The 25580-nt window shown below is 45.3% G+C and overlaps 1 protein-coding gene and 1 long non-coding RNA gene across 4 annotated transcripts; one reads left to right on the top strand and one right to left on the bottom strand.

The window, feature by feature from the left end:
- Positions 1 to 24892, top strand: LOC106574508 (single-stranded DNA-binding protein 3). Of its 3 annotated transcripts, XM_082962894.1 has the most exons (19): positions 1 to 140; positions 1346 to 1670; positions 8314 to 8386; positions 8983 to 9044; positions 9702 to 9786; positions 11999 to 12088; positions 13080 to 13145; positions 13575 to 13634; positions 13744 to 13810; positions 19619 to 19686; positions 19771 to 19832; positions 19988 to 20033; positions 20227 to 20262; positions 20380 to 20431; positions 20542 to 20612; positions 20763 to 20841; positions 20954 to 20982; positions 21137 to 21238; positions 21540 to 24892. In XM_082962894.1, the coding sequence occupies exons 2-19, from the start codon at positions 1615 to 1617 to the stop codon at positions 21720 to 21722; spliced, it is 1287 nt and encodes a 428-aa protein (XP_082819020.1). In that variant the 5' UTR covers positions 1 to 140; positions 1346 to 1614; the 3' UTR covers positions 21723 to 24892. The 3 variants fall into 3 exon arrangements, with proteins under 3 accessions (XP_082819020.1, XP_082819019.1, XP_082819021.1); XM_082962893.1 differs by lacking the exon at positions 1 to 140 and having other exon boundaries at positions 882 to 1670; positions 20380 to 20434; XM_082962895.1 differs by lacking the exon at positions 1 to 140 and having other exon boundaries at positions 1363 to 1670; positions 20380 to 20434; positions 21394 to 24892.
- On the bottom strand, positions 853 to 3147 carry LOC123727869 (uncharacterized). The gene is made up of 2 exons (XR_014380969.1): positions 2101 to 3147; positions 853 to 1877 (listed from the first exon to the last, which is right to left on the bottom strand). It is a non-coding gene; the product is annotated as an uncharacterized LOC123727869 (long non-coding RNA).
- Positions 24893 to 25580: the final 688 nt, after the last annotated feature.

Raw genomic sequence — 25580 nt, 5'->3', positions numbered from 1 at the left:
CACGCTCATGTTAGAGCCCTGTTCCAGTAACCTCTTTCTTTCTTACTACAGCATTGAAACGGGGCCCAAGTCTTTGAGACGAAGCCATCTATAGGAATCCAGTGAATACTGATCCAGAAATCCAACAAACAGCCTAATTGGTGAGTCAAACGGCCTCATTCAATTAGCAATGAAACATGTGAATGTAATATTCTGAGAGGTCCTCTTCTGGAGTGATTGAAAATACAGGTCTGGCTCGATTGAACACAACCTGTTTGGAGTGTGTGTGAGATGTGTGTGTGTGTGCGTGTGTACATTAGGGTGAATACCTCTGAATTCCAGGAGTGGAGTTGATTTATAATTACCCTAACGAATCATCCTACCCTATCAGAAATATACACACATACACACACACACAGGCACACTCCCTTAACAGTGTGTGTGTTCTGAGAGGTATGTGGGCTCAGACCAATCGATACTGATGCTATGATGAGACAGTGATAGAGTTTGTGGTCTAGAGCTGAGTAGATAGAAACACACTCTCCCTCACTCTCTTCCCTATTGGAGCAACACAAGCACACTGACAGGTCTGCCTAGCTAGACTGTGTTTGTGTCCTAGCTCTTTGCACTCTCTCTTTCCCCCTTTTTTGGACAATGTGTTTGCTTATGTGTGTCCTTTAGAAAACAGTGGAGGTGGCTAACCCCAAAAATGACACATGCATGCAGTCAGTGTGTCCTTCCCACAGATGAGCAACATTTAAGCAGATCACTTCCCTCCTGCACACACACACACACACCCAGCCACTGCACTGCGCCCGCACTCACACACATTCTTAAAGGGACAGGACACACACAGATCCCTCAACTTCATACTTGGTATACATGTACACATTTTATTAATAATTCCCCCACAAGACACATAGGCTGTGTTAGACAGGCACCCCAATTCTGATCTTTTTTTCTTCACTAAATTGGTCCTTTCACCAAACAGATCAGCTCTGAAAAAGATCTGATGTGAAAAGATCTGATGTGATAGGTCAAAAGACCAATTAGTGGCAAAATTATCAGAATTTGGCTTACTGTGTAAACACAGCCATAGAACTATATCTAAACAGAACACACAGAGCTGTTATATACCATTCCTGGCCGGAACATACCTTACAGAGCATACAGCTACATGTGGGCACAGTAGGGTACTGTTAAAATAGGCATGTTAGTGCTGTGCTTGATCAAAACCCTGCACACATCCATGTGGGTCTCCAAGCCCAGGAATGAAGAACACTGACCAGTCTATCATCATTTAGTTTGGCAAATAAACCAAAAAAGGTATATATCCCTTTAAGAAGCCCCCACCATTCTATAACAGGGGGAGCGTGGATAAAACCCTGGAACAGCGACTGAAAAAAAAGATCACCAACAGACGGTTTCAAGCTCCCCGCGACGGCAGCAGCCCCTGTTCGGATCGGCAATGTTGAGGATGGATGTAGCCTGCTAGAAAAAAAAGACACCGGGGCACAGTGAGAGAGAGAGAGAGAGAACACTACTGCTGTGTAGCTATGGAGATCGTAAGTGGTCGCTTTCTTTGACAGGTGTCGGAACCGGACTGAATAAAAAGTATCGAAACCAGCTTCAAGGATGTACGCCAAGGGGAAAGGTGCTGTTGTGCCCTCAGATAACCAAGCAAGAGAAAAGTAAGTGGGAATAGTACAATGTCACAAAAACACTAGCTAGAGACACTAATGCTAGGATATCTACTGTTATCTCCAACGCTCACATACACCACCTTGCTTGTTGTCATAGAGAGGGTGCAGATTAGGATACGATATGCTCTCCGTAGTTGTTTAGGGTCTTTGTTTTTCAGGTTGTTTTCTTGCATCGGTGAAGTCTTGTAGCCCTCCCTAACAAGCAAGCAGTTATTGAGGGTTGTTTGCTAGCCTAGCTAAACGTTAGCTTATAACCAAGGTATCCATTCCTACTAGTTTCATTCTCATCCGGTACAGTATATTATTAACTTCATGTATGACATTGGAGATATTAAACAACATTGGAAAATTCGTTTGTTTTAAAACTGTCTGTGCAATATGTTGCATTTTAGAATTGAGTGGAAAAGAGAATTCCTACCTCTCTGGGTATTGGGAACAATGCATTCGTGAAGATGCTTGTGTGTTTCAGGAAGCCTGGGATTAGTTTAAGGTGAAATAACGTAGCCGACTGATAGTTTTTACAAAGTTGAAACCAATGTAACCGGTTTTGTTTCAATGTAACAAAGGAGTGTCCAACGTTCCAAAAAGTAACTATTCGAACTCACTCTACGTTGTATGAATGTGTTCCTTCATACGCGAGTTACTGCTAGGTAGGCTAGGAGCTAGCTAGCGGCAAGTATGACAACTTTGTGTCCAAACAGTTTGTTTAGCCCTTATTAAAGAGTAAAATACGTGTCCTTTATAAAACAAGGTTTTCTATCATTTAAAATTGGCCACTGTGCTGAGCATTTAGCCGAATAGTTGAGTTATAAACGAGGTAGTGTTCTAGCTCAGATAGCGTTAGCTTACCTATCCCTTTGTCTGCTAGCTACGGATGCCGTTTTGTCCGTACAGGATGATGTTCCGCTGAACTGGCTACTAGTACGACAGTAACTTAATCTTATCCACCCATTACTACTGTGTTGTTGCATTTATGTTTCGTTCCTAAACATGTTTGTCTCAACATGTGTTATTTGGTTTCTAAAGAGATTTCACATTTCTATGGTATAACCTGCAGAACCAGATACTCATAAGTATGCACTGTGAACACCACAACTACTAGGCTATTCGTACTGATTTATTTGAACTTTACTGACAATCTGTAGATGGCTCTCTTTTTCCCGTGTCTTGCCAAATGTCAACAAAGCCGATGCCTCATTATTTTTCCATACTTTACCCCACACATTTCAGTCCATATTTAAATAAAAACGGTTCTAAGCCTTGTCCCTTGGATGTGCAAATACATTGTCAACACATTTTGTCTGCTCCTTCTGTGTATGTCGCTGCTGTGCTTGATATGATTATGTTCATCTCTACAATCTAGCCTAATTGATTTTATGAATCAACCTCAGCACTTGAGCTCAGGGCAGACCATAGCTTAGCTCAGAAGGCAAACTTTTGTTGATTTTCCTCCCCTGTCTCTATTGTTCTGCCTCCTTACCTCCCCTCCCTCTCCTCCTCTGTCTCCTCTCCTTTCTTCCCCTCCTCTCCAATGCTCAGTTCTCCCTTCCTCTCTTCCAAGTCCTCATCTCCCTCTTCTGTGTTGAATTATTGAGTGTCTGACGGAAGCGGTTGCTCTGTGCTGTGAGTCGGAGCGGTGTGTGTGCGTGCGGTCGCTCTGAGCTGGAGCAATGTGTGTGTTTGCCTGTGAGAAGGAGCATGTGTGTGTTTCTGTCTGTGAGAAGGAGCATGTGTGTCGGTGGGCTGGCTGATCCATGTTTAAAGAGGGGTTTTGTCTGCAGCCGCAGGCAGGATGTCAGGTGTACTGGTGGTGAACATTAGGAGGGAAGTTTATGTGAGAGAAAGGGACTGAGGAAGGAGTGAGCTGTCCCTTTGCTGACTGAGTAATTGTGCGTGTGCGCAGAGACACTACCTTCCCATCAAAACATCTCTCCAGTGTTGCAGCTCAAGAAACTCTCTTCCTCTCAATGCGTGAGCTTAAATAATGCAGCATACCAGGTGCACATAGCCCCCCACCCTGCACACACACAGACAGGCCTCTCATCACACATAAACATTTCATCAGTGCCCTTGTGGGGGAGATAAGTAGTTTGATCGTTAACCATAGCCTTCTGTAAACGGCCAGGAGAAGACGTGGTGTGTATGTGAGAGAGTAGACCTACACTAACCAAAGTCAGTGGTGTAGTGGAGGGTAAAGGAAGTTTACCCACCATGCATCCCACTTCTGGCTTGCCTCTGAAGCTAAGCAGAGGCACTCTTTCCTCTGGTCTAAAAAAAATAAAAAATATCCCAGTGCCCCAGGGCAGTGATTGGGGACGTTTCCCTGTGTAGCGTGCCGTCTTTCAGATGGGATGTTAAAGATCCCATGGCACGTATCATAAGCGAAGGAATGTTAAGTGGCCTGGCTACATTTCCACACCTTTTGGGGGGGAAAATGCATTGAAAGTATTGGCAGCGTTACTTTATTCACCGTGAATGCTGATCAGTTTGTGTGTGGTGTTGTGTTGTGCTCAGGTGTGTGTGAGAGGCCTAACTGACCCAAGACTGACAGTAAACTTTACAACACCACCAGGCAGCCGCAGACATTTGTGTGTGTTAGAACCACTACCTCTGACGTCCTGGCTCATAAATCACAGGCTCGCCTGTGTGAAGAGCTGCAACCTCACAATTACCTCCTACTCTTAAGAGAGTTCGTACTCTTCTCTGGCAGTGTGTTTGTCCTGTCTTACCAGTTGTTTTATCTGTGATCACAGGGTGGGAACACCCCTCAGCTATTTATGATCCTGTCCTGTGAGACAGCCCTTACGACTACACACACACACACACACACCAGACCTGGATTCAAATACATGTATATTTTGTTACTCAAATACACAGAAAATAAGTATTTAAATATTTTCAAATAATATGGGCCAAATCAACTACTTCTATTGTATTCACAAGCTGATGGCAGGCACAACACAAACCTCAGATGATGAAAGGTCTAAGCTACAACATATGCAAATATAAAAAATATTTTTTTTCAAGAAATTATAAAGTAATTTGACAAACTTGTTTTAAAAAAAAAATGATATCAAGCTCAACCGTTTTACCTTTTCTAGCGATGAAGACATGGCTGTCTCATGGTAAGTAAAATGGGTCAACTTTGAGCACCGTAATCTCCTGGATGTTTTGGTATTCTGGTGTAAGTCACTTTCTGACCATTTAGGTCATGGTCAAACATGTATGGGAAGTTATTTTGTTTCAATCAAAAGGGATGTGGTCAAAAAGTTTATTGAATTTTCAAATACATGCCAATACCTTACAAATGTATTTCCCCACAACATTCAAATATTCAACTACTTGTCTTTTCAAATAAAAAAAATCAGAATATTTACTTGAAATGTATGTGAAAGTAATTCAGATATTTGAAATAGTATTTTGACCTACGACACGCACACGCAGGGCCAGCTCTAGCCTATTGGGGGCCCTAAGCGAGATTTGATCGGGGGGCCCCCCACCTCGCGGGCAAAACATTTGAGCGGACACATTTACCCACGTGGTATAGAGAGAATGCTGCAGTTTTAAAGCAATTTTTCTGTAGTTCTACATATTTTGCCATTTCATTTTACCTTTTATTTAACTAGGCAAGTCAGTTAAGAACAAATTCTTATTTTCAATGATGGCCTAGGAACCGTGGGTTAACTGCCTTTTTCAGGGGCAGAACAACAGATTTGTACCTTGTCAGCTCGGGGATTTGAACTTGCAACCTTTCGGTTACTAGCCCAACGCTCTAACCACTAGGCTACCCTGCCACCCCTTCGCCATGGGGCGAAGAGAACATTATCGCAATTTTATATCAAATTTCATGCCATTCTACAAATTTTGCCATGTGGTAGAAAAAAAGTTTTTACAGTTTTCTGCAATTCTACCCATTTTGCCATGGTGAAATGTTTGCTGTTTTAAAGAGGCACTATGCAGAAATTTCTCTTAATTCTAATAGTTTGCTTAATTTCCGTTTTACAAAACAAGCGAGGATAGTGTAGAGAATCATTGTACCATCTAGACTGTTGTGAAATTGTTTCCATAACCAAAAATATTTCATTTTCAGCTGTTTGAAACTGGTTACAAAAATGAAAGTAAAAGATGCAAAAATACAATTTAAATGGGAAGCATCGAAATAGTGCACATAGAACAGATACTTCTTAGGCTTTCAATGAGTGACAGATCTGTAACTCACGTTTCTATGACTTTTGTCGGGTCGCCCAAAAAGTTACATATTGTAGCTTTTGAAGCAAATTTCCAGCAGTTCTACACTTTCTGACTTATGCCATGTTAACCCTTCTGAGCGGAATGTTCCACTGGATCATGACCTCGGCGTGCATTAATGAGTATAATGAAAACATGATACCTATTTTGAAAGTTCAGAAACTGCCCTTACATTTTCACAGGTGTTCTGTCATTTGAATCTTACATGGAAATCTATGCCCCCCCCCCCCCCCCCAAATAACTGCAATTTACAACACTTTCTAATGAAGCTAGAGAAAAACTTAGCATATTGAGTCTCTTGTTTTGTAAGGTTTGAAAATCTGAAATAAGAATAGAAATACCTTTTACTGTGAACAAGTTGTTTTAGTGACCAATGGTATTTAAAAAGAATTCTATGGAATCTTCCTTGATCAGACACTTATCTGCATAGTATATTTAACACATCTGCTCCAAAACAAATGGCATTTAGTCTGACATATAAGCAAAGACATAAACAAGTAATATAATATTAATAAGACAATAACTTTATTGAAAGAATAACGTTAGGGAGTGCATTCTCATTCAAACCTATAAAAAAAAACTAGAAGTTATCACCATTATAGCGATAACATTAAATACAACATTCATCTTAGGGATATTGTCATTGAGATGTATTTGGAATGACAGAATATGATAAAGGCATAATACCAATTTATTGGCTTTTACAACTTACATTTTGTTCTGTACATTATTACACTAGGCCAATCACGTGAGGAGTCGGAACGGGAACAATTTAAAAGCCCAACATTATTTTAGCCTTTACATGTCCTTTACATCTCCAAGGCCATGAGAGTCATGTCTCAAACATGTAGGCAGGCTGGCATGCAGGATATATGGGAACAGGAAAGGACAACATACAAGGGTGAGGAACATACACGGGAGAGTTATGGAGGAGCCAAGGTGGGGGCCTCTGGTGGGCAGAGGAGTCGGCTATCTCAGAGTAGCTGCGGTGGACCTGGAAGCTGGTATGCAGCCGGTGTCTGGTAGGACTAGGAGGCAAGGCCAGTGGGGGTTAAGAGGGGGGACCAGAAGAAAAGGAGGGGGGAGAGACAAGGGTGGAAGAGGTCTGGGGAGCGGCGTTGGAAGGCCGGGGAGCAACACTGGGCAGCGGGGGAGTGTCTAGTACCTGTGGGGGCAGGGGGACAGGCATCAAGCATACTGTATTTCCTTAAGATCCCTAAACCAGCCTGATCTGGCAAGCTCACATTATATTTCACTGCAAGTGAAGTGTAACCAGTGTTAGCACAGTGGTCAATCTGGTTTAATTGACATTGGAGTCATTTAGCAGACACTCTTATCCAGACCGACTTACAGGAGCAGTTAGGGTTAATTGCCTTGCTCAAGGGCAGATCAAAATATATTTTTTGTCACGTAGTCAGCTCAGGGATTCGAACCAGTGACCTTTCGGTTACTGGCCCAACGCTCTTAACTGCTAGTCTACCTGCTGATGTTTTATTTATTTTTTTACTAGCCCATACCAGCGACAAACTTAGCTATGTTTGACAGTACACAGAAAATCTAACTCACTTGTTTTGCCAGCTAGAAAGAAATAGCCCCAAAAATGTCAGAAACGGAGGGAGAAGCAACTTTCTTACCTCATCTGATCCACCTGGTGGTTTCCACTTTGAAGCTGTCAAAATGGCACTCGATCCACTCTCCTTCCAGTCATCTACCAGGGCACTGAGGCAAATGGAGGATTTGCTCCGTGACCTTTCATTGAAGTAAAAAAACAAGTTCCCGCCCATAAAGCCCTAAACCATTAATATATCTACTTGTAGATCATGTGTAAATGGCAGTTTACAGAAATACATTTGGTGATTGGACGGCAGTGTTATTATGGCTTTAAACCATTTTTTAACTATTATTATGGAATTAGAATGCTCCGGCTGGTAAGGTTTTTAATGATATCTGAATGAGAAAGACTAACAAAATCAATTGGACCCTAGGAACATACCTGGTCGGTATTTGGCCATGATTACTACAAGTTTAGATAGCTGGCTAGATTGGTAAATTAATCAAAAAATTGTTAGCTAACATGGGTAATTTAGTGACTGACATAACAAGAGAGATTGCTGATGCATAACCAAATTTCGAACTTGCACCTTGTGTATTCTACTATTCTAACTCACAACAGTAAGTTGAGGCCCCGACTGAGTTCCCAAAAACAACCTAGCGGCCTGGGGCCCTAAGTGACCACTTACGCCTGCAGCCGGCCCTGCACACACAGTCAGCCTTGTTGTTCTAGTAGGTTTGTGTAATCCTCAACCAGATCTTTGCTAATGCTGACTCCTATGGCTTTTTCTATAGTTTTACTAATGCAAAGTCCTGTTCTCCTCTTTTGCAGGTTAGCGTTGTACGTATATGAGTACCTGCTGCATGTAGGAGCACAGAAGTCTGCACAGACCTTCTTGTCAGAGGTAAGACGCACACACCTTTCTGTCCGACGTCGTCCTACTTTTAGCCTGGTGGTTGCCAACTTTGGTCCTTCCCAATAAGTAAGGGACTAGAGTGAGAAAGGTGGAGAATGACAGAGGAAAAGAGGGGGAGACTGAGGTAGAGAGATGGTGGTAGAGGGATACCGAGAGAGCGACGGGGAAGGACGGCGTTGACAAAGGGGTAGAACGAGGTGTAACTGTCTGGGGGCATTGACTGAGAGGTAGGGAAAGAAGGAGAGCGAGGGAGAGAGCGCGGTCGCGAAAGAGGGACAGGGTTGACTGGCTGAGACAGACTGATTATGTGTTCTTAACCTCTAGGCCAGGGGTGGCAAACTCATTCCACAGAGGGCCGAGTGGCTGCGGGTTTTTGGTTTTTCCTTTCAATTAAGACCTAGACAACCAGGTGAGGGGAGTTCCTTACTACTTAGTGACCTTAATTCATCAATCAAGTACAAAGGGGGAGTGTGACCCAGCCCTCAGTGGAATGAGTTTCACATGTACTCTAGACACACCCACCCTGACCGTCTCCTCTCCTGCTGAGTTTAGAACTAGACATGATGTTGCCTTCTCTCTTTCAGATACGATGGGAGAAGAATATTACTTTAGGGGAGCCTCCTGGATTCCTACACTCATGGTGGTGGTGAGCATCTCGGCCCTGCGCATCTTGTGTTCACGCGTTTGTGTATTCCATTAGAATATCACCACTCCGTACCATTTACACTCAGATACATACGTGTGTGTGATAGATGGCAAGTGAGAGTAGTATGGTGAATAACTTATGTACTGTACATAGATGTGGTAAAGGAGTCAGTGGAGCGCAGATTGGCACATGTTCTAACAAGCCCACAATGTGGTTACTTAAGTCCGAGTTGGATATATGTTAGCCGTTTTTAAGCCAAGTAACGTTTACAAGTGACTGCTAAATGCTAACTCCCGTTCGTATAAGCTGGTTAGCATAGCTAGCATACAGAAATTGGTGGTGGCCAGTTGTTTTTAACTATATAATGCCATTGATTTGTAACGATGACATGAACATGTGTTGGTTGACATCCATACAAGCGTTATATTGAGATTTCTACCTCAACATAGTGTGAAATACACATGTAAAAATAGCCTAAATGTAGGCAACTTTTGCTGGGGGGCAATGAGGAGAGTCGGGATCTTTCCCCCACGGTCCTTCATGCGTTTCCATGGCAATTCAATTGCTTTGGTGGAGTTCGATTGACCTCTTTACCGCCTTTATTGGCTCATCAGGTGCTCCCTGACATGAACCCTCTTCCTCTATTTCCCGTTGCAGTGTATTCTGGGATTTGTATTGCGCTGCGCCGGACAGACGGGAGAACTGCGAACACTCCAGCGAGGCCAAGGCCTTCCATGATTACGTGAGTGACCGCCCCCAAGTGTGTGTGTGTGTCTTCGTCCCGCCTCTTCCCGTGTGTGTGGCTATCGTCAGTGTGTGGAGATAATGGAATGGAGGTCTTAATCCCGTAATCCCAGCACTGGGCCGGGGTTAAGCCAGGGATTTGTGGGTGGGTGTGTGTTGCAGCCCTGGCATCTGGCCCAGAGCAAGGGGGGCTTTCACATCCTCAGTGCCAGAGAGAGCTGGTTAACCGTGTGTGTGCATGCTTTGTGTGTTCTGTTTTGTCTTCCTTGGCTGGCAACTGTTTGAGTGAAGTGCCAGTTTGCCAGTCTCGAGGACCAGATGGCCACTCAAACACACAAGGTGTGTCTATATCCATGTCTAGCATTTTGGCAGGGGGAGCGTGCATCTCTTTCTGTGTGTGTGTCTGTGGGCTCAGACATGCGGTTTTCTAAATCCATAGAAAACTAATTATTTAGTTCTCCTGTAACTCGCTTTGCCTTCTTCCCTCTCTCATTTTGCCCCCTTTACTCTCTCATCTCTCTTTGGGGGGATTTACCACTTCTCTCCCTTTTTCTTTCTCTCCCTCCATCTTCCAGTGCTTGTTTGTCTTACCATTGAAAAGGTCAATAATGTGTTGAGCACCATTAATCTGTCCATTTCTGTGTGTGTGTGTGTGTGTGTGGGCTGGATAGATCAATTCCATTCACTATCGGTGAGCCACATACCACATCGCCCAATCAAATCATCAGTTTTGATTTGTTGATTAATTACTCATGGTGGTGGATTCCTATAGGCTGAGCCAGACATGAACCTTCCCCTGTGGTGCTTCCTGTCACTGTGTGTGGGAAGGTGTGTGTTGACATGTATTTCTGTTTGTGTGGGTGAGTGATAGTCAACCATGTAACTGTATTGATGTACAGTTATTTGTCATTGATATTTAGGATTTGTCTGTGTTTTGTCTGTCAAGCATGATGCCAGTTGCCTGGTTAATGGTATTTCTATACGAACCTTGCCCTCTGATATGATAGGTGGAGTTCTCACCATATTGCCTATATCTATCCAATTATTTCATATCCACACAAGTGGCTAGGGCCTGGTTAGAGGTTGTTACTGAAAACTCGTCACTCTCTGTCTCTCTCGGTCTCTTTCTCCTACCTCCCTCTTCTCTCGCTCTCTCTCTCTGAGAGGGGGATGCTAGAGGGACAGGGAGCAAAGGACCAGTCTCCATAGCAACAGCTTCGACTAGCTACTGCAATCGAGATGAGAGAGGGGGAGTGAGCAAAAGGAAGTGAGCGACGGGGAAGAGAGGTTAGGGCTGGGGGAGGAGAGGAGAGGTGAGGGTAGGAGAGGTTAGTGCCGTGGGAGGGGAGGGGAAGGTGAGGGCCGTGGGAGGGAGGGGAGGAGAGGTTAGCGCGAGGAGAGGTGAGGGTAGGAGAGGTTAGTGCCGTGGGAGGGAGAGGTGAGGGTAGGAGAGGTTAGTGCCGTGGGAGGGAGAGGTGAGGGTAGGAGAGGTTAGCGCCGTGAGAGGAGAGGAGAGGTTAGGGCCGTGGGAGGGAGAGGAGAAGTGAGGGTAGGAGAGGTTAGCGCCGGGGGAGGGAGAGGAGAGGTGAGAGGTGAGGGTAGGAGAGGTTAGCGCCGTGGGAGGGAGAGGAGAGGTGAGGGTAGGAGGTAGAGGTGAGGGTAGAAGAGGTTAGTGCCGTGGGAGGGAGAGGGTAGGAGAGGTTAGGGCCGTGGGAGGGAGAGGTGAGGGCCGTGGGAGGGAGAGGGGAGGTGAGGGCCGTGGGAGGGAGAGGGGAGGTGAGGGCCGTGGGAGGGAGAGGGGAGGAGAGGGCCGTGGGAGGGAGAGGAGAGGTGAGGGCCGTGGGAGGGAGAGGAGAGGTGAGGGCCGTGGGAGGGGAGGGGAGAGGTGAGGGCCGTGGGAGGGGAGGGGGGAGGTGGGGGCCGTGGGAGGGGGGAGAGGTGAGGGCCGTGGGAGGTGAGGAGAGGAGAGGAGGAGTATAGATGTTTGGAGAGGGTTAAGGGGAATGAGCCGGGGAAGGAGAGCAAGATGGAGGGAGACCCTATGTTTTCTCCAGGGACTCAGTGGCCTGTTCATGGGCAGAATTAGCATAAATGTATAAAGACAAGGTGTGTGTGTGTGTGTCAGTTTAACAGAAAGTGGAAAGGGCAGGGTTTAGGATGGTTTGTGTGTGTGATTGTGTGCTTCATCTTTTAATGTGTGTGTGTTGCAGAGTGCGGCAGCAGCCCCCAGTCCTGTGATGGGGAACATGCCTCCTAATGATGGCATGCCAGGAGGACCCATGCCACCTGGATTCTTCCAGGTAATACACCTCTATTCATCCCTGTCTTTTGCTACCTCCCTCGCCCCTCACTTTACGCATGGTAAAACTCCCTCTTGTTGTCATCCCTCCCTCCACTCCTCCATCTTCACCATCCATTACTTTATTCCCTCTCTTCCTACATCTCCTCACACTCCTTTTTTCACCACCCCCTCTTTCTCTCCATCTCCAATAAGCCCTCACTCCTCTCCTCTCTCTCTATATATATATATACACACACACACACACACACACACAGCCAGACAGCGTGATGGACAGCCCTGGCATTTGGCAGCAGCGATGATAAGGTGCAACGGAGAGAGATGGGCCTCAATGTGTTTGTTTCTGTGGCTACCACTTCATTGTTTGTCGAGAGTGGAAGAGAGAACTGGAGAGTGAGAGAGAGATATATAAAATAATTGGAGGGAGGAAGTAGGTGAAAGTGGGAGATGGCAAGAGTAGTGAGGGAGCGAGAAAAGAGGAGAGGCACGGAAGTGCTATTTATAACACAAGTGAGGGAGGAGGGTGTCTTTGCTTGTGTTGTCCTTTTTGTACAAGTGGCCTTATCATTAGCATGAGCTGTTTGCTGCAAATATGCCTGTGTTGCTATTATCGTGTGTGTGCTTGGTGTTTGTTCGCTAATAATAAAGACTCACAAAACAAACCTGAAGTCATTCATGCACATTCAAGCAGTTCCTCAGTCTAGTTTCATGTCCTGATGTTGAACAGTATGGGATGGACAGTGACCAAACATGCTGTAGGCTCCTCTGATCCTCTGTCGTTCTGAGCTGTGTGTTTTGGCTGTGTCAACATTGCCCTCTAGTGGTGAAGACACCCTCTTACCATGGATTAGGAAAAACGGCCTCCTCTCCCGCTCTTGTGTCCTGATTGGCAACTGCCTAGCTTCTCTTCCACATCCCTGATTGGCTTGCTCCTGCAGGTGTAATTGTGTTAGCTCCTCCCTCTCTCTGATGTCACTCTTCTCTTCTCTCAGGGTCCGCCAGGCTCCCAGCAGTCTCCTCACGCACAGCCCCCCCACGGCATGGGACCACACGGACAGGTAACACACACACACACACACACACACACATAAATAATTGACTCTCCTCTGGAGCTGTTCTGGGGGGTTGGAGCTTTAGCCCCCACACACACACTCCACCAACACCTCATCAATAAAACAAAAGATGAGCCACTGTGGACTTATACACTGAGTGCACAGATGCACATGTGCACAGGACAGACAAAACACACACAATGCTCTACATGTAGCACTACATGTAAGGCTAAGGGATGAGTGCAAAGCCTGCGTCCTTGAAGACAAGCTTCCTCTGTAAAATACCTCATTTAATGAGCCCGCTCATTGTATTAGTTTTCTATTTTCTCACTCCCTTCCTCCACATCCTCCATTCACACTCTGTCCATCTGTCTGCTCAACTCCTTTGCAGTGGGAATGACAAACTCTCTCTCGCGCTCTCTCTCTCTCTCTCAGCCTTTCATGTCGCCACGGTTTCCAGGTGGACCCCGCCCCTCTCTCCGAATGCCAAATCAGGTATGGACCACACGCTCACCTATACAGCTGAACATGTACTTTCAGGTAAGTATGTGCTGGTGATCCATACTCACGATCACCCTTTCTCTCGTCCATCTGTTTCCCTCAGCCTCCAGGGGGAATCCCTGGTTCTCAGCCTCTCCTGCCAAACAGCATGGACCCCACCAGGCCACAAGGTAGGGGTGTGTGTGTGTGTGCGCGCATTATTCATTCTTGTGTTTATGTAAGCTTGCAGTTTTTCAAGTGGCGTTCCTCTCTGAGAACGCCGGTGCCCCCAGGACCTTACAGATTTAGGGGTCTTCTGGGTAGAAGATAGGATAGTGTGGGTCTCTGAGTTTTGGCTAGAGATGACAAATTCAGATTAGAGATTACTGTTTAACCCAACAGGGGTCCCAGTTAATGAGGTTAGAGGAGAGTTTAGTCTGTTGCCTGCCATTAACCCTGCCTTCCAGGTTCAGACTGACCATATGTGGATTAGGTGTGGAGGTGACCGTCTCATTGGATAAAAGCATTTGCTAAGTGAATCGAGTTATCCATATTAGACCATCACATCAAATTTCAAAATCAAATCAAATTTATTTTTATATAGCCCTTCGTACATCAGCTGATATTCTCAAAGTGCTGTACAGAAACCCAGCCTAAAACCCCAAACAGCAAGCAAAGCATGTGAAAGAAGCACGGTGGCTAGGAAAAACTCCCTAGGAAAAACTCCCTAGAAAGGCCAAAAACCTAGGAAGAAACCTAGAGAGGAACCAGGCTATGAGGGGTGGCCAGTCCTCTTCTGGCTGTGCAGGGTGGATATTAAAACAGAACATGGTCAAAATGTTAAAATGTTCATAAATGACCAGCATGGTCAAATAATAATAATCATAGTAGTTGTCGAGGGTGCAACAAGCACGTCCGGTGAACAGGTCAGGGTTCCATAGCCGCAGGCAGAACAGTTGAAACTGGAGCAGCAGCACGGCCAGGTGGACTGGGGACAGCAAGGAGTCATCATACCAGGTAGTCCTGAGGCATGGTCCTAGGGCTCAGGTCCTCCGAGAGAAAGACAGAAAGAGAGAAAGAGAGAATTAGAGAGAGCATATTTAAATACACACAGGACACCGGATAAGACAAGAGAAATACTCCAGATGTAACAGACTGACCCTAGCCCCCCGACACATAAACTACTGCAGCATAAATACTGGAGGCTGAGACAGGAGGGATCAGAAGACACTGTGGCCCCATCCGATGATACCCCCGGACAGGGCCAAACAGGCAGGATATAACCCCACCCACTTTGCCAAAGCACAGCCCCCACACCACTAGAGGGATGTCTCCAACCACCAACTTACCGTCCTAAGACAAGGCCGAGTATAGCCCACAACGATCTCCGCCATGGCACAACCCAAGGGGGGGGGGGGGGGGGGGGCGCCAACCCAGACAGGAAGACCACGTCAGTGACTCAACCCACTCAAGTGACGCACCCCTCCCATGGACGGCATGGAAGAACACCAGTAGGCCAGTGACTCAGCCTCTGTAAAAGGGTTAGAGGCAGAGAATCCCAGTGGAAAGAGGGGAACCGGCAAGGCAGAGACAGCAAGGGCGGTTCGTTGCTCCAGCCTTTCCGTTCACCTTCACACTCCTGGGCCAGACTATACTTAATCATAGGACCTACTGAAGAGATAAGTCTTCAGTAAAGACTTAAAGGTTGAGACTGAGTCTGCGTCTCTCACATTGGTAGGCAGACCATTCCATAAAAATGGAGCTCTATAGGAGAAAGCCCTACCTCCAGCCGTTTGCTTAGAAATTCTAGGGACAATTAGGAGGCCTGCGTCTTGTGACCGTAGCGTACGTGTAGGTATGTACGGCAGGACCAAATCGGAAAGATAGGTAGGAGCAAGCCCATGTAATGCTTTGTAGGTTAGCAGTAAAACCTTGAAATCAGCCCTTGCCTTAACAGGAAGCCAGTGTAGGGAGGCTAACACTGGAGTAATATGATCAAATTTTTTGGTTCTAGTCAGGATTCTAGCAGCCGTATTTAGCACTAACTGAAGTTTATTTAGTGCTTTATCCGGGTAGCCGGAAAGTAGAGCATTGCAGTAGTCCAGCCTAGAAGTAACAAAAGCATGGATTAATTTTTCTGCGTCATTTTTGGACATAAAATTTCTGATTTTTGCAATGTTACGTAGATGGAAAAAAGCTGTCCTTGAAACAGTCTTGATATGTTCTTCAAAAGAGAGATCAGGGTCCAGAGTAACGCCGAGGTCCTTCACAGTTTTATTTGAGACGACTGTACAACCATCCAGATTAATTGTCAGATTCAACAGAAGATCTCTTTGTTTCTTGGGACCTAGAACAAGCATCTCTGTTTTGTCCGAGTTTAAAAGTAGAAAGTTTGCAGCCATCCACTTCTTTATGTCTGAAACACAGGCTTCTAGCGAGGGCAATTTTGGGGCTTCACCATGTTTCATTGAAATGTACAGCTGTGTGTCGTCTGCATAGCAGTGAAATTTAACATTATGTTTTCGAATGACATCCCCAAGAGGTAAAATATATAGTGAAAACAATAGTGGTCCTAAAACGGAACCTTGAGGAACACCGAAATTTACAATTGATTTGTCAGAGGACAAACCATTCACAGAGACAAACTGATATCTTTCCGACAGATAAGATCTAAACCAGGCCAGAACTTGTCCATGTAGACCAATTTGGGTTTCCAATCTCTCCAAAAGAATGTGGTGATCGATGGTATCAAAAGCGGCACTAAGATCTAGGAGCACGAGGACAGATGCAGAGCCTCGGTCTGACGTCATTAAAAGGTCATTTACCACCTTCACAAGTGCAGTCTCAGTGCTATGATGGGGTCTAAAACCAGACTGAAGCGTTTCGTATACATTGTTTGTCTTCAGGAAGGCAGTCAGTTGCTGTACAACAGCTTTTTCTAAAATTTTGGAGAGGAATGGAAGATTCGATATAGGCCGATAGTTTTTTATAATTTCTGGATCAAGATTCGGCTTTTTCAAGAGAGGCTTTATTACTGCCACTTTTAGTGAGCTTGGTACACATCCGGTGGATAGAGAGCCGTTTATTATGTTCAACATAGGAGGGCCAAGCACAGGAAGCAGCTCTTTCAGTAGTTTAGTTGGAATAGGGTCCAGTATGCAGCTTGAGGGTTTGGAGGCCATGATTATTTTCATCATTGCGTCAAGAGATATAGTACTAAAACACTTTAGTATCTCCCTTGATCCTAGGTCCTGGCAGAGTTGTGCAGACTCAGGACAATGGAGCTTTGGAGGAATACCCAGATTTAAAGAGGAGTCTGTAATTTGCTTTCTAATGATCATGATCTTTTCCTCAAAGAAGTTCATAAATTTATTACTGCTGAAGTGAAAGCCATCCTCCATTTGCGAAGGCTGCTTTTTAGTTAGCTTTGCGACAGTATCAAAAAGAAATTTCGGATTGTTCTTATTTTCCTCAATTAAGTTGGAAAAATAGGATGATCGAGCAGCAGTAAGGGCTCTTCGATACTGCACGGTACTGTCTTTCCAAGCTAGTCGGAAGACTTCCAGTTTGGTGTGGCGCCATTTCCGTTCCAATTTTCTGGAAGCTTGCTTCAGAGCTCGTGTATTTTCTGTATACCAGGGAGCTAGTTTCTTATGACAGATGTTTTTAGTTTTTAGGGGTGCAACTGCATCTAGGGTATTGCGCAAGGTTAAATTGAGTTCCTCGGTTAGGTGGTTAACTGATTTTTGTCCTCTGACGTCCTTGGGTAGGCAGAGGCAGTCTGGAAGGGCATCAAGGAATCTTTGGGTTGTCTGAGAATTTATAGCACGACTTTTAATGCTCCTTGGTTGGGGTCTGAGCAGATTATTTGTTGCAATTGCAAACGTAATAAAATGGTGGTCCGATAGTCCAGGATTATGAGGAAAAACATTTAGATCCACAACATTTATTCCATGGGACAAAACTAGGTCCAGAGTATGACTGTGGCAGTGAGTAGGTCCAGAGACATGTTGGACAAAACCCACTGAGTCGATGATGGCTCCGAAAGCCTTTTGGAGTGGGTCTGTGGACTTTTCCATGTGAATGTTAAAGTCACCAAAAATTAGAATATTATCTGCTATGACTACAAGATCCGATAGGAATTCAGGGAACTCAGTGAGGAACACTGCATATGGCCCAGGAGGCCTATAAACAGTAGCTATAAAAAGTGAGTGAGTAGGCTGCATAGATTTCATGACTAGAAGCTCAAAAGACGAAAACGTCATTGTTGTTTTTTTTTTTGTAAATTGAAATTTGCTATCGTAAATGTTAGCAACACCTCCGCCTTTGCCGGATGCACGGGGGGTATGGTCACTAATGTAACCTGGGGGTGAGGCCTCATTTAACACAGTAAATTCATCAGGCTTAAGCCATGTTTCAGTCAGGCCAATCACATCAAGATTATTATCAGTGATTAGTTCATTGACTATAACTGCCTTGGAAGTGAGGGATCTAACATTAAGTAACCCAATTTTGAGATGTGAGGTATCACAATCTCTTTCAATAATGGCAGGAATGGAGGAGGTCTTTATACTAGTGAGATTGCTAAAGCGAACACCGCCATTTTTAATTTTGCCCAACCTAGATCGAGGCACAGACACGGTCTCAATGGGGGAAGCTGAGCTGACTACACTGACTGTGCTAGTGGCAGACTCCACTAAGCTGGCAGGCTGGCTAACAGCCTGCTGCCTGGCCTGCACCCTATTTCATTGTGGAGCTAGAGGAGTTAGAGCCCTGTCTATGTTCGTAGATAAGATGAGAGCACCCCTCCAGCTAGGATGGAGTCCGTCACTCCTCAACAGGCCAGGCTTGGTCCTGTTTGTGGGTGAGTCCCAGAAAGAGGGCCAATTATCTACAAATTCTATCTTTTGGGAGGGGCAGAAAACAGTTTTCAACCAGCGATTGAGTTGTGAGACTCTGCTGTAGAGCTCATCACTCCCCCTAACTGGGAGGGGGCCAGAGACAATTAATCGATGCCGACACATCTTTCTAGCTGATTTACACGCTGAAGCTATGTTGCGCTTGGTGACCTCTGACTGTTTCATCCTAACATCGTTGGTGCCGACGTGGATAACAATATCTCTATACTCTCTACACTCGCCAGTTTTAGCTTTAGCCAGCACCGTCTTTAGATTAGCCTTAACGTCGGTAGCCCTGCCCCCTGGTAAACAGTGTATGATCGCTGGATGATTAGTTTTAAGTCTAATACTGCGGGTAATGGAGTCGCCAATGACTAGGGTTTTCAATTTGTCAGAGCTAATGGTGGGAGCCGTCGGCGTCTCAGACCCCACAACGGGAGGAGTAGAGACCAGAGAAGTCTCGGCCTCCGACTCGCTTAATGGGGAGAACCGGTTGAAAGTTTCTGTCGGCTGAATAAGCGACACCGGTTGAGCATTCCTACAGCGTTTCCCTCCAGAAGCCATGAGAAAGATGTCCGGCTGCGGGGACCGTGCGAGGGGGTTTATACTAACGTTACTATCTGTACTTACTGGTGGCACAGACGCTGTTTCATCCTTTCCTACACTGAAATTACCCTTGCCTAACGATCGCGTCTGAAGCTGGGCTTGCAGCACAGCTATCCTTGCCGTAAGGCGATCGTTCTCCTGTATATTATAAGTACAACGACTGCAATTAGAAGGCATCATGTTAATGTTACTTAGCTTCGGCTGTTTGAAGTCCTGACGAACCATGTCCAGATAAAACCTCCGGGGATGAATGAAAAAAGTTGAGTGAGGAAAAAAGTTGAGTGAGGGGAAAAAGTAAAAATATACGGTAATGAAAAAGTAAAAAACCGTCAGGTATCAAAGTAAGATCGGCAACAAAAACGCACAGCAGCGTAAACAAGTCTGCAAGTTGTGACCGGAAACAGGAATGAGACCTTCTGTCAGTGGACACATAGTGTCTTTAACTACCAGTGTGTGTTGGTGTTAAGACTGTTCTTGTTATGTTTTCTCCTATAGGACATCCTAATATGGGCGGGCCAATGAGAATGAACGCTCCACGAGGAATGGGGCCCATGGGTCCACAGGTAAGTGTATGCGCGTGCGAACACACACACACACACACACACACACTATAGTTTTAACACGGTGTATCTCTTCTCTGTATGTAGAACTACGGGGGTATGCGACCTCCTCCTAACTCCATGGGTGGTCCTATGCCTGGGATGAACATGTAAGTGTTCCCTCCATAGGGAGATATAGTCTATCCCGTAGCACCAGCTTCATGGTTGAATATCGAAGGCCCCGACATCATGAATGTTGAACTGTTGTTTTCTTGTTTTATGGCAGTGTATCCCTATACTTATAGTCTCTGTCTCTGTCTCTCAGGGGACCTGGTGGTAGAGGGCCGTGGCCTGGTCCCAATGCTAACTCAGTAAGTTGTTTCCTCCTCGCTCAATTTGCCATAGATTAGATGATTCACTACAATGATTATTATTTAACAGGTGGCTTGAAAATGTACTATACTGCCCTCTTGTTGCTGGAGGAAAGAACTACTGGTTAGTTGAGAATCTCTCCTGGCGGTAACTATGACCCCCTAACCTCTAGTTTCCCTTCTCTCATCACAGATACAATACTCCTCCTCATCTCCAGGCCACTATGTGGTGAGTAGCCAACCGTCAGTGTTTTCAATAACACGTCAGTTATGAAACTGTTCCTTAGCTGTGGAAATGGGAAATTGTGTGCGCTGTTCTTATTGACCTTTTTGAACTGTTTCCCAGGGTCCTCCAGGAGGAGGAGGGCCGCCCGGAACTCCCATCATGCCCAGCCCAGGTGGTGCGTCTCTTAAATAAGTCCCCCCCCCCCCAGCACGAGTACTATATTTAGACACTGTGTTTCCTCTCTCTGTGGACTAATGTTGTGCCATTGTTTGTCTCCCCCAGACTCCAACAACTCCAGTGAAAACATCTACACTATGATGAACCCTATAGGACCAGGAGGAAACAGACCCAACGTGAGTCACATGACACGTCGTATTCCACCGCGTGACACCACAATACAGTAGGACTTTATCCCCCTGCTGATTAGATTGGACCTTCAGACTGGTTGTATTGCCCTTTCTCGCTGAGACATCTTTATGTTCTGTGTGTGTGTTCTCTCCCAGTTCCCTATGGGCCCGGGGCCTGATGGACCGATGGGAGCTATGGGAGCCATGGAACCTCACCACATGAACGGCTCACTAGGTGGGTGCTATGACAGGGTTATGAAACCTGTTATAATGCAGTCGTAAGGGTGACATAATGTTCAATGCATGGATGAACTGTTTTGAATCTCATCTCTCTCATGGTCTCTCAGGCTCTGGGGACATGGACGGGTTGCCAAAGGTGAATAGAAATCCCCTCTTCTACAACATTTGACTTCAATCTCTCAAACAGACAGGGTTTACAGTCAGAGGGACATGTCTTGGTGCTGCTGGTCAAATAACTTGTGGTACGACATATTTTTAGAGTTACTTACTTTCTCTCCCTCTCTACCCAGAACTCTCCTAACAACATGGGGGGTATGAGCAACCCTCCTGGGACGCCGCGGGACGATGGAGAGATGGGTGGAAACTTCCTCAACCCATTCCAAAGTGAAAGTGTGAGTACTGCTGGCCGATGACCCCTGACCCTTATACCTTGACCCCTCAAGAACCAGGGTGGGTGACCTGGTATGTAATGTTGTAGCGTTTACATTTTTCACTCATGTCTACCACTCCCCCCCCCCCCCCCCCCCTTCCCTTTCTCTCTTCACAGTATTCACCCAACATGACGATGAGTGTGTAATTTTAATTTCTTTATTTTTGTATTTTCTTTTGGTTGTTTTTGTACCTTTCCACCTGGATTTTTCCAACCCCTCACCTTGGATCGGACTCATTCTGCCTTTCCCACCTCACCTCCAGCCCCTCGGAACTCTCGCCGCTACCCAGGCTTCTAGGACAGCCCTGGGGCATGCTGGGCCTCTAGTGAAGGCGGAGCTTCCCGACGCTGTCTGTGGCATAGACAGGAAACAGAGACACAGGAAGTCCCTACTCTCTAACCCCGCCCCCTGCCTCTCTGACTTCTTGTCAGGGTCTGGACAATGAGAGAGGGGATGAGAGAAAGAAAGATGGAGAGACTGGATAACATGGACACCCTTCAGGACACAGCATGGTAGGGTTCTGTCAGTAGCTGTCTGGAAGCTCTACAAACATTACATTGGCATTCACTTTTATTTTGATGTTTTTATTGTTTCTAATGGATTTGATTGTGTTTCTAATGGATACAGGGGTGGAACAGGGAACGAATCTCGAATGATCCCCTTTTCCCTATGTAGTGCACTACTTTAGAGGATTAGGGTGTCATTTGAGACGTAGACATGGAAGTGTCGCCCATCCCCCCCCCCTCCCCCCTCGCTCACTCTGTGTATACATTTAAAAAACAAAAGTGTTGTGATGTTTTCCATTACTCTGTATGTAATGTATTATTGCTATTCTTTTATAATATTTTATTGTTATGATTTAATAATATTGTTATGATGATTTCTGGTTATTTTAAAATGTAGGATTTCATTTTTGTTGTTGAAAGGGCATGCACCCACTGATGACCTCTTCGTTAGTAACTTCACAGGATGGTCAACCTTCACTAGTCTCCTTAAGGAAAACCCACAGGATATACACAATCTACTGCCCCCTCTTTGCCCAGTCAGAGAACAGCACCTTGGTCCATCATGGTACTTTAAATTGGAATGTCCCTCTCCATCCCCCCTGTGAATGAGTTTTCTCTGTAGTAGACTAAGTGACCCTGAACATGCAGAGGATGCACAGTTGTATTTATTTGTTTAATTTCCCTTTGAGACAGACGTATTGTCAACCTGTTCTATCTGCACACTCCGAGAATCACTCTGCACCAATCAGCATCCATCTCCTAGAGGAAGACATCTTGGAAGTGTCTGGTTTTTGTTTTAATTGTATTTTTTTTTTTTTTACCCAGAGGGAAGTTCTTCTGACCTTCTGTGAAATTATTCTGCTTGGATGCTTAAAGGACTCTTGTAACAGAGCCGAGCCAATCAGGAGGTGGTATGGCAATTGCCATGGTAACTGGCTGGCAAGCTCCCCCCCCCCCCCCCCAAGAGGACAACATTTGTCTTTACACACACACAACCAACCAATCGGCCTACCTACACCATCCCCCTCCCCAACCACCTCTCTCTCCTTTTGTGACGTCTCCATCTGTCTTTGGTTTGTTTTGTAAATACTGTAAAGTGAATTTTGATATCATGACATGTTTTGATATTTCCGTCACAACCAATGACTGAGAAATGAGTTGATTCAGACCAACTTGGTTTGAAAGAGACAGTGTGTGTTTTTACAGTACCTCACTGTTTAACTCAGACACAACTAGGGCCAGGAGGAACCCTCTTTTATTAGATCATTATGTAGTTAGGAACTACAACTAACATTTAGAGTCCAGAGTATTTCCTGGCCAGGTCAAGCTGTTAGGGAAATCTCCTGTCCCTAGTAACGATAGATGAAAAGAAAATGATTGTTTTCTATTAAGGATTTTTCTGTATTTGAATTGAGAAAAGATGTTAAAACACAGGTTCTTAATGATATGAAGAGAGAGTGTGAAGGGGGGGAAAGGCTTCTGGTGTATTTTGGGATACTGCTGTATAGATTCAACTCTGAACCATATTCACTAAGGGCAAATCTGAAATGCACCCAATTCCCTATATAGTGCGCTACTGAAGCCAAAAGTAGTGCACTACATAGGGAATAGGGTGGCATTTGGAACGTGCCCTAATTTGCACCAGTGCAAAGTGTTTATTGTTGGAAGAGGATAATTATTGGAAAGCGAACCGTGAAACTGTTTGTTTTTAAAATGTGAGATATATTTACTTACCATAACTAGGGCTAGGAGTGTTTTATGTGCCCTTGTCAGTGGAGGCTGCTGAGGGGAGGATGGCTCATAATATTGTCTGGAATGGAGCGTGGAACCATGTTTGATCTATGTAACATTTCGGGCTCCAGCCATTAGCACAAGCCCGCCGTCCCCAATTAAGGTGCACCAACCTCCTGTGGTCCTTGTCATTTCATGTGCTCTGGAAAAACTCATGACCTTCATTTGACCTTTCCACTCTGCCCATACGGAAGAGGACTCCTCTTTATCTGTGACCGCATGGGCAGCGCCATTGAGGCTACAACCCATAGGAATCCCCATCCGGTTGACCGCTTTAGTATGGTGGAAGCCGTCAATGGCGCTGCCCATGCTAAAACGGCATTTTGGCCACTATAGGCCTCTCTTTCTCTATGGCTCTACCTTTTTCAAGTTGTTTCCTGACTGTGACCTGTTCAGGGAAACCTCCTGGCCCTAGTTCTTCCATTCTGATCGCGAGGTGTCAAACTGCACCGGTGCAAACGCCGCTCCTGTATGTAAAATCAACGTTGTCACATTGTCGGTCATTTCTGTGTTTCTATGGTAATGTATAATACTGTTTCATTCTGGGAGGGTTGAAAGGAGGGGACAGTGGGTAAGGAAACATTTTTCTGTTCCTTGGGTTTATCCATCTCGCTAGTCTGAAGTAGCGTCCTCCTCTCCCTTCACCTGCACTGACGTGGAAGATGGGTCTGTGGAGATGACGTGAGGAGAGGAAGCCACTTTAGCATTGAGATGCAGACCATGTTTTTCTCTGACGACAAAGCAGTATTGAATACGAGGCCGTCTGTTTTTCAGAATATTTAGTCCATTACAATGATCCTGTGTTTTTAAATTCTGTTAACCCCTTTTCGATTGGGTGCCACTTTGATTTGAAGATCCAACTGAAAGAGAACTCGGACTCTCTTGCAGTGCTGTGTATATAAATGATCCCCATGACATTTAGTTGGAATATTGCCATATTCAGGTTCTTTTCAAAAGCAGCGGGAACATAATCTAATGGGGCAACACGGTATCATGCCAATCTGGATTAAACATTGTGAAGAACTGCTTCCTGGGTTTGCTTTGTATTTCCTGATAGGCTAGTTTCCGCTCCTAAATGTCTTGTGTAGTAATAAAACGTTTCCTATTTGTACGTTTTCTTTATGTTGTAATAAAGTTTCTTTAGAGACTGATTAAAAAGTTGCTTATTGGGGGGGGAAGGGAAGGTGGGAAATCTTGCATCAATAATAAATGTCATTTGTTTTGGGTTTTTCACCGAGTCATCAGTTTTTTTTTTCCTCCCTGTGTCCTTCTTGTTGTTGTAGATACATCAAAAAAAACAAATAAAATTACTTCACTACTTTTGCCAAGACATTTAGTTCTTTCAACACCTTTTATTAGAGGCTTCTAGTTCCCATCACTCAATTAGTTTGCGCTCTTTCGCACTGCTGACGATGAAGGCAAAGGAAGTGTGTGTGTGTTGACAGGCCTATCCAAAGGCAGAACAGCCAGCAAAACCTTTCTACATATCCACAGGTCTTTTTATCACAAGTCTGTGTTGACAAGATGGCGCCGACAGACATGGCAGCTCTGCTTCTAGCTCCTAAGCAACTTTGCAGTATTTATTTTTTTATTTTTGCTACACCCGCAATAACATCTGCTAAATATGTGTATGTGACCAACACAATTTGATTTAGAGTGCCGTTTCTGCACACACACCCCTTCGGGCTGTTTGAACTCAGTCGGTGGTCTGCCAGATGAAGGCTGTGCAAAGCTGGCTTCTATCAGTCCTTCCCAGAGCCTTTGTAGTGTGGAGACTCAGCAACAGGTGACATTTAGAGCTGAAACCATTGACAACTTTGAACGCTCACCGCTACCCACGCCTGCCCTTGACCTGAGACAGGACCCACGCTCCTCGTACAGGAGAGAGGTAGAACAGAGTGAGATGGAGAGAAAGAAGTAGGAGAGAGAAGAGGATGTGTATCAGTGTCCAGTCGGCTGAAGTTGTCTGCTGACAACATGTGATGTGTGGATCTCCACTTGGTCTG

The sequence above is a fragment of the Salmo salar genome, chromosome 16 (assembly GCF_965601325.2).
Source record: "Salmo salar chromosome 16, fSalSal1, whole genome shotgun sequence".
Lineage (NCBI taxonomy): Eukaryota > Metazoa > Chordata > Actinopteri > Salmoniformes > Salmonidae > Salmo > Salmo salar.
This window is presented reverse-complemented; position numbering and strand designations above follow the sequence as displayed.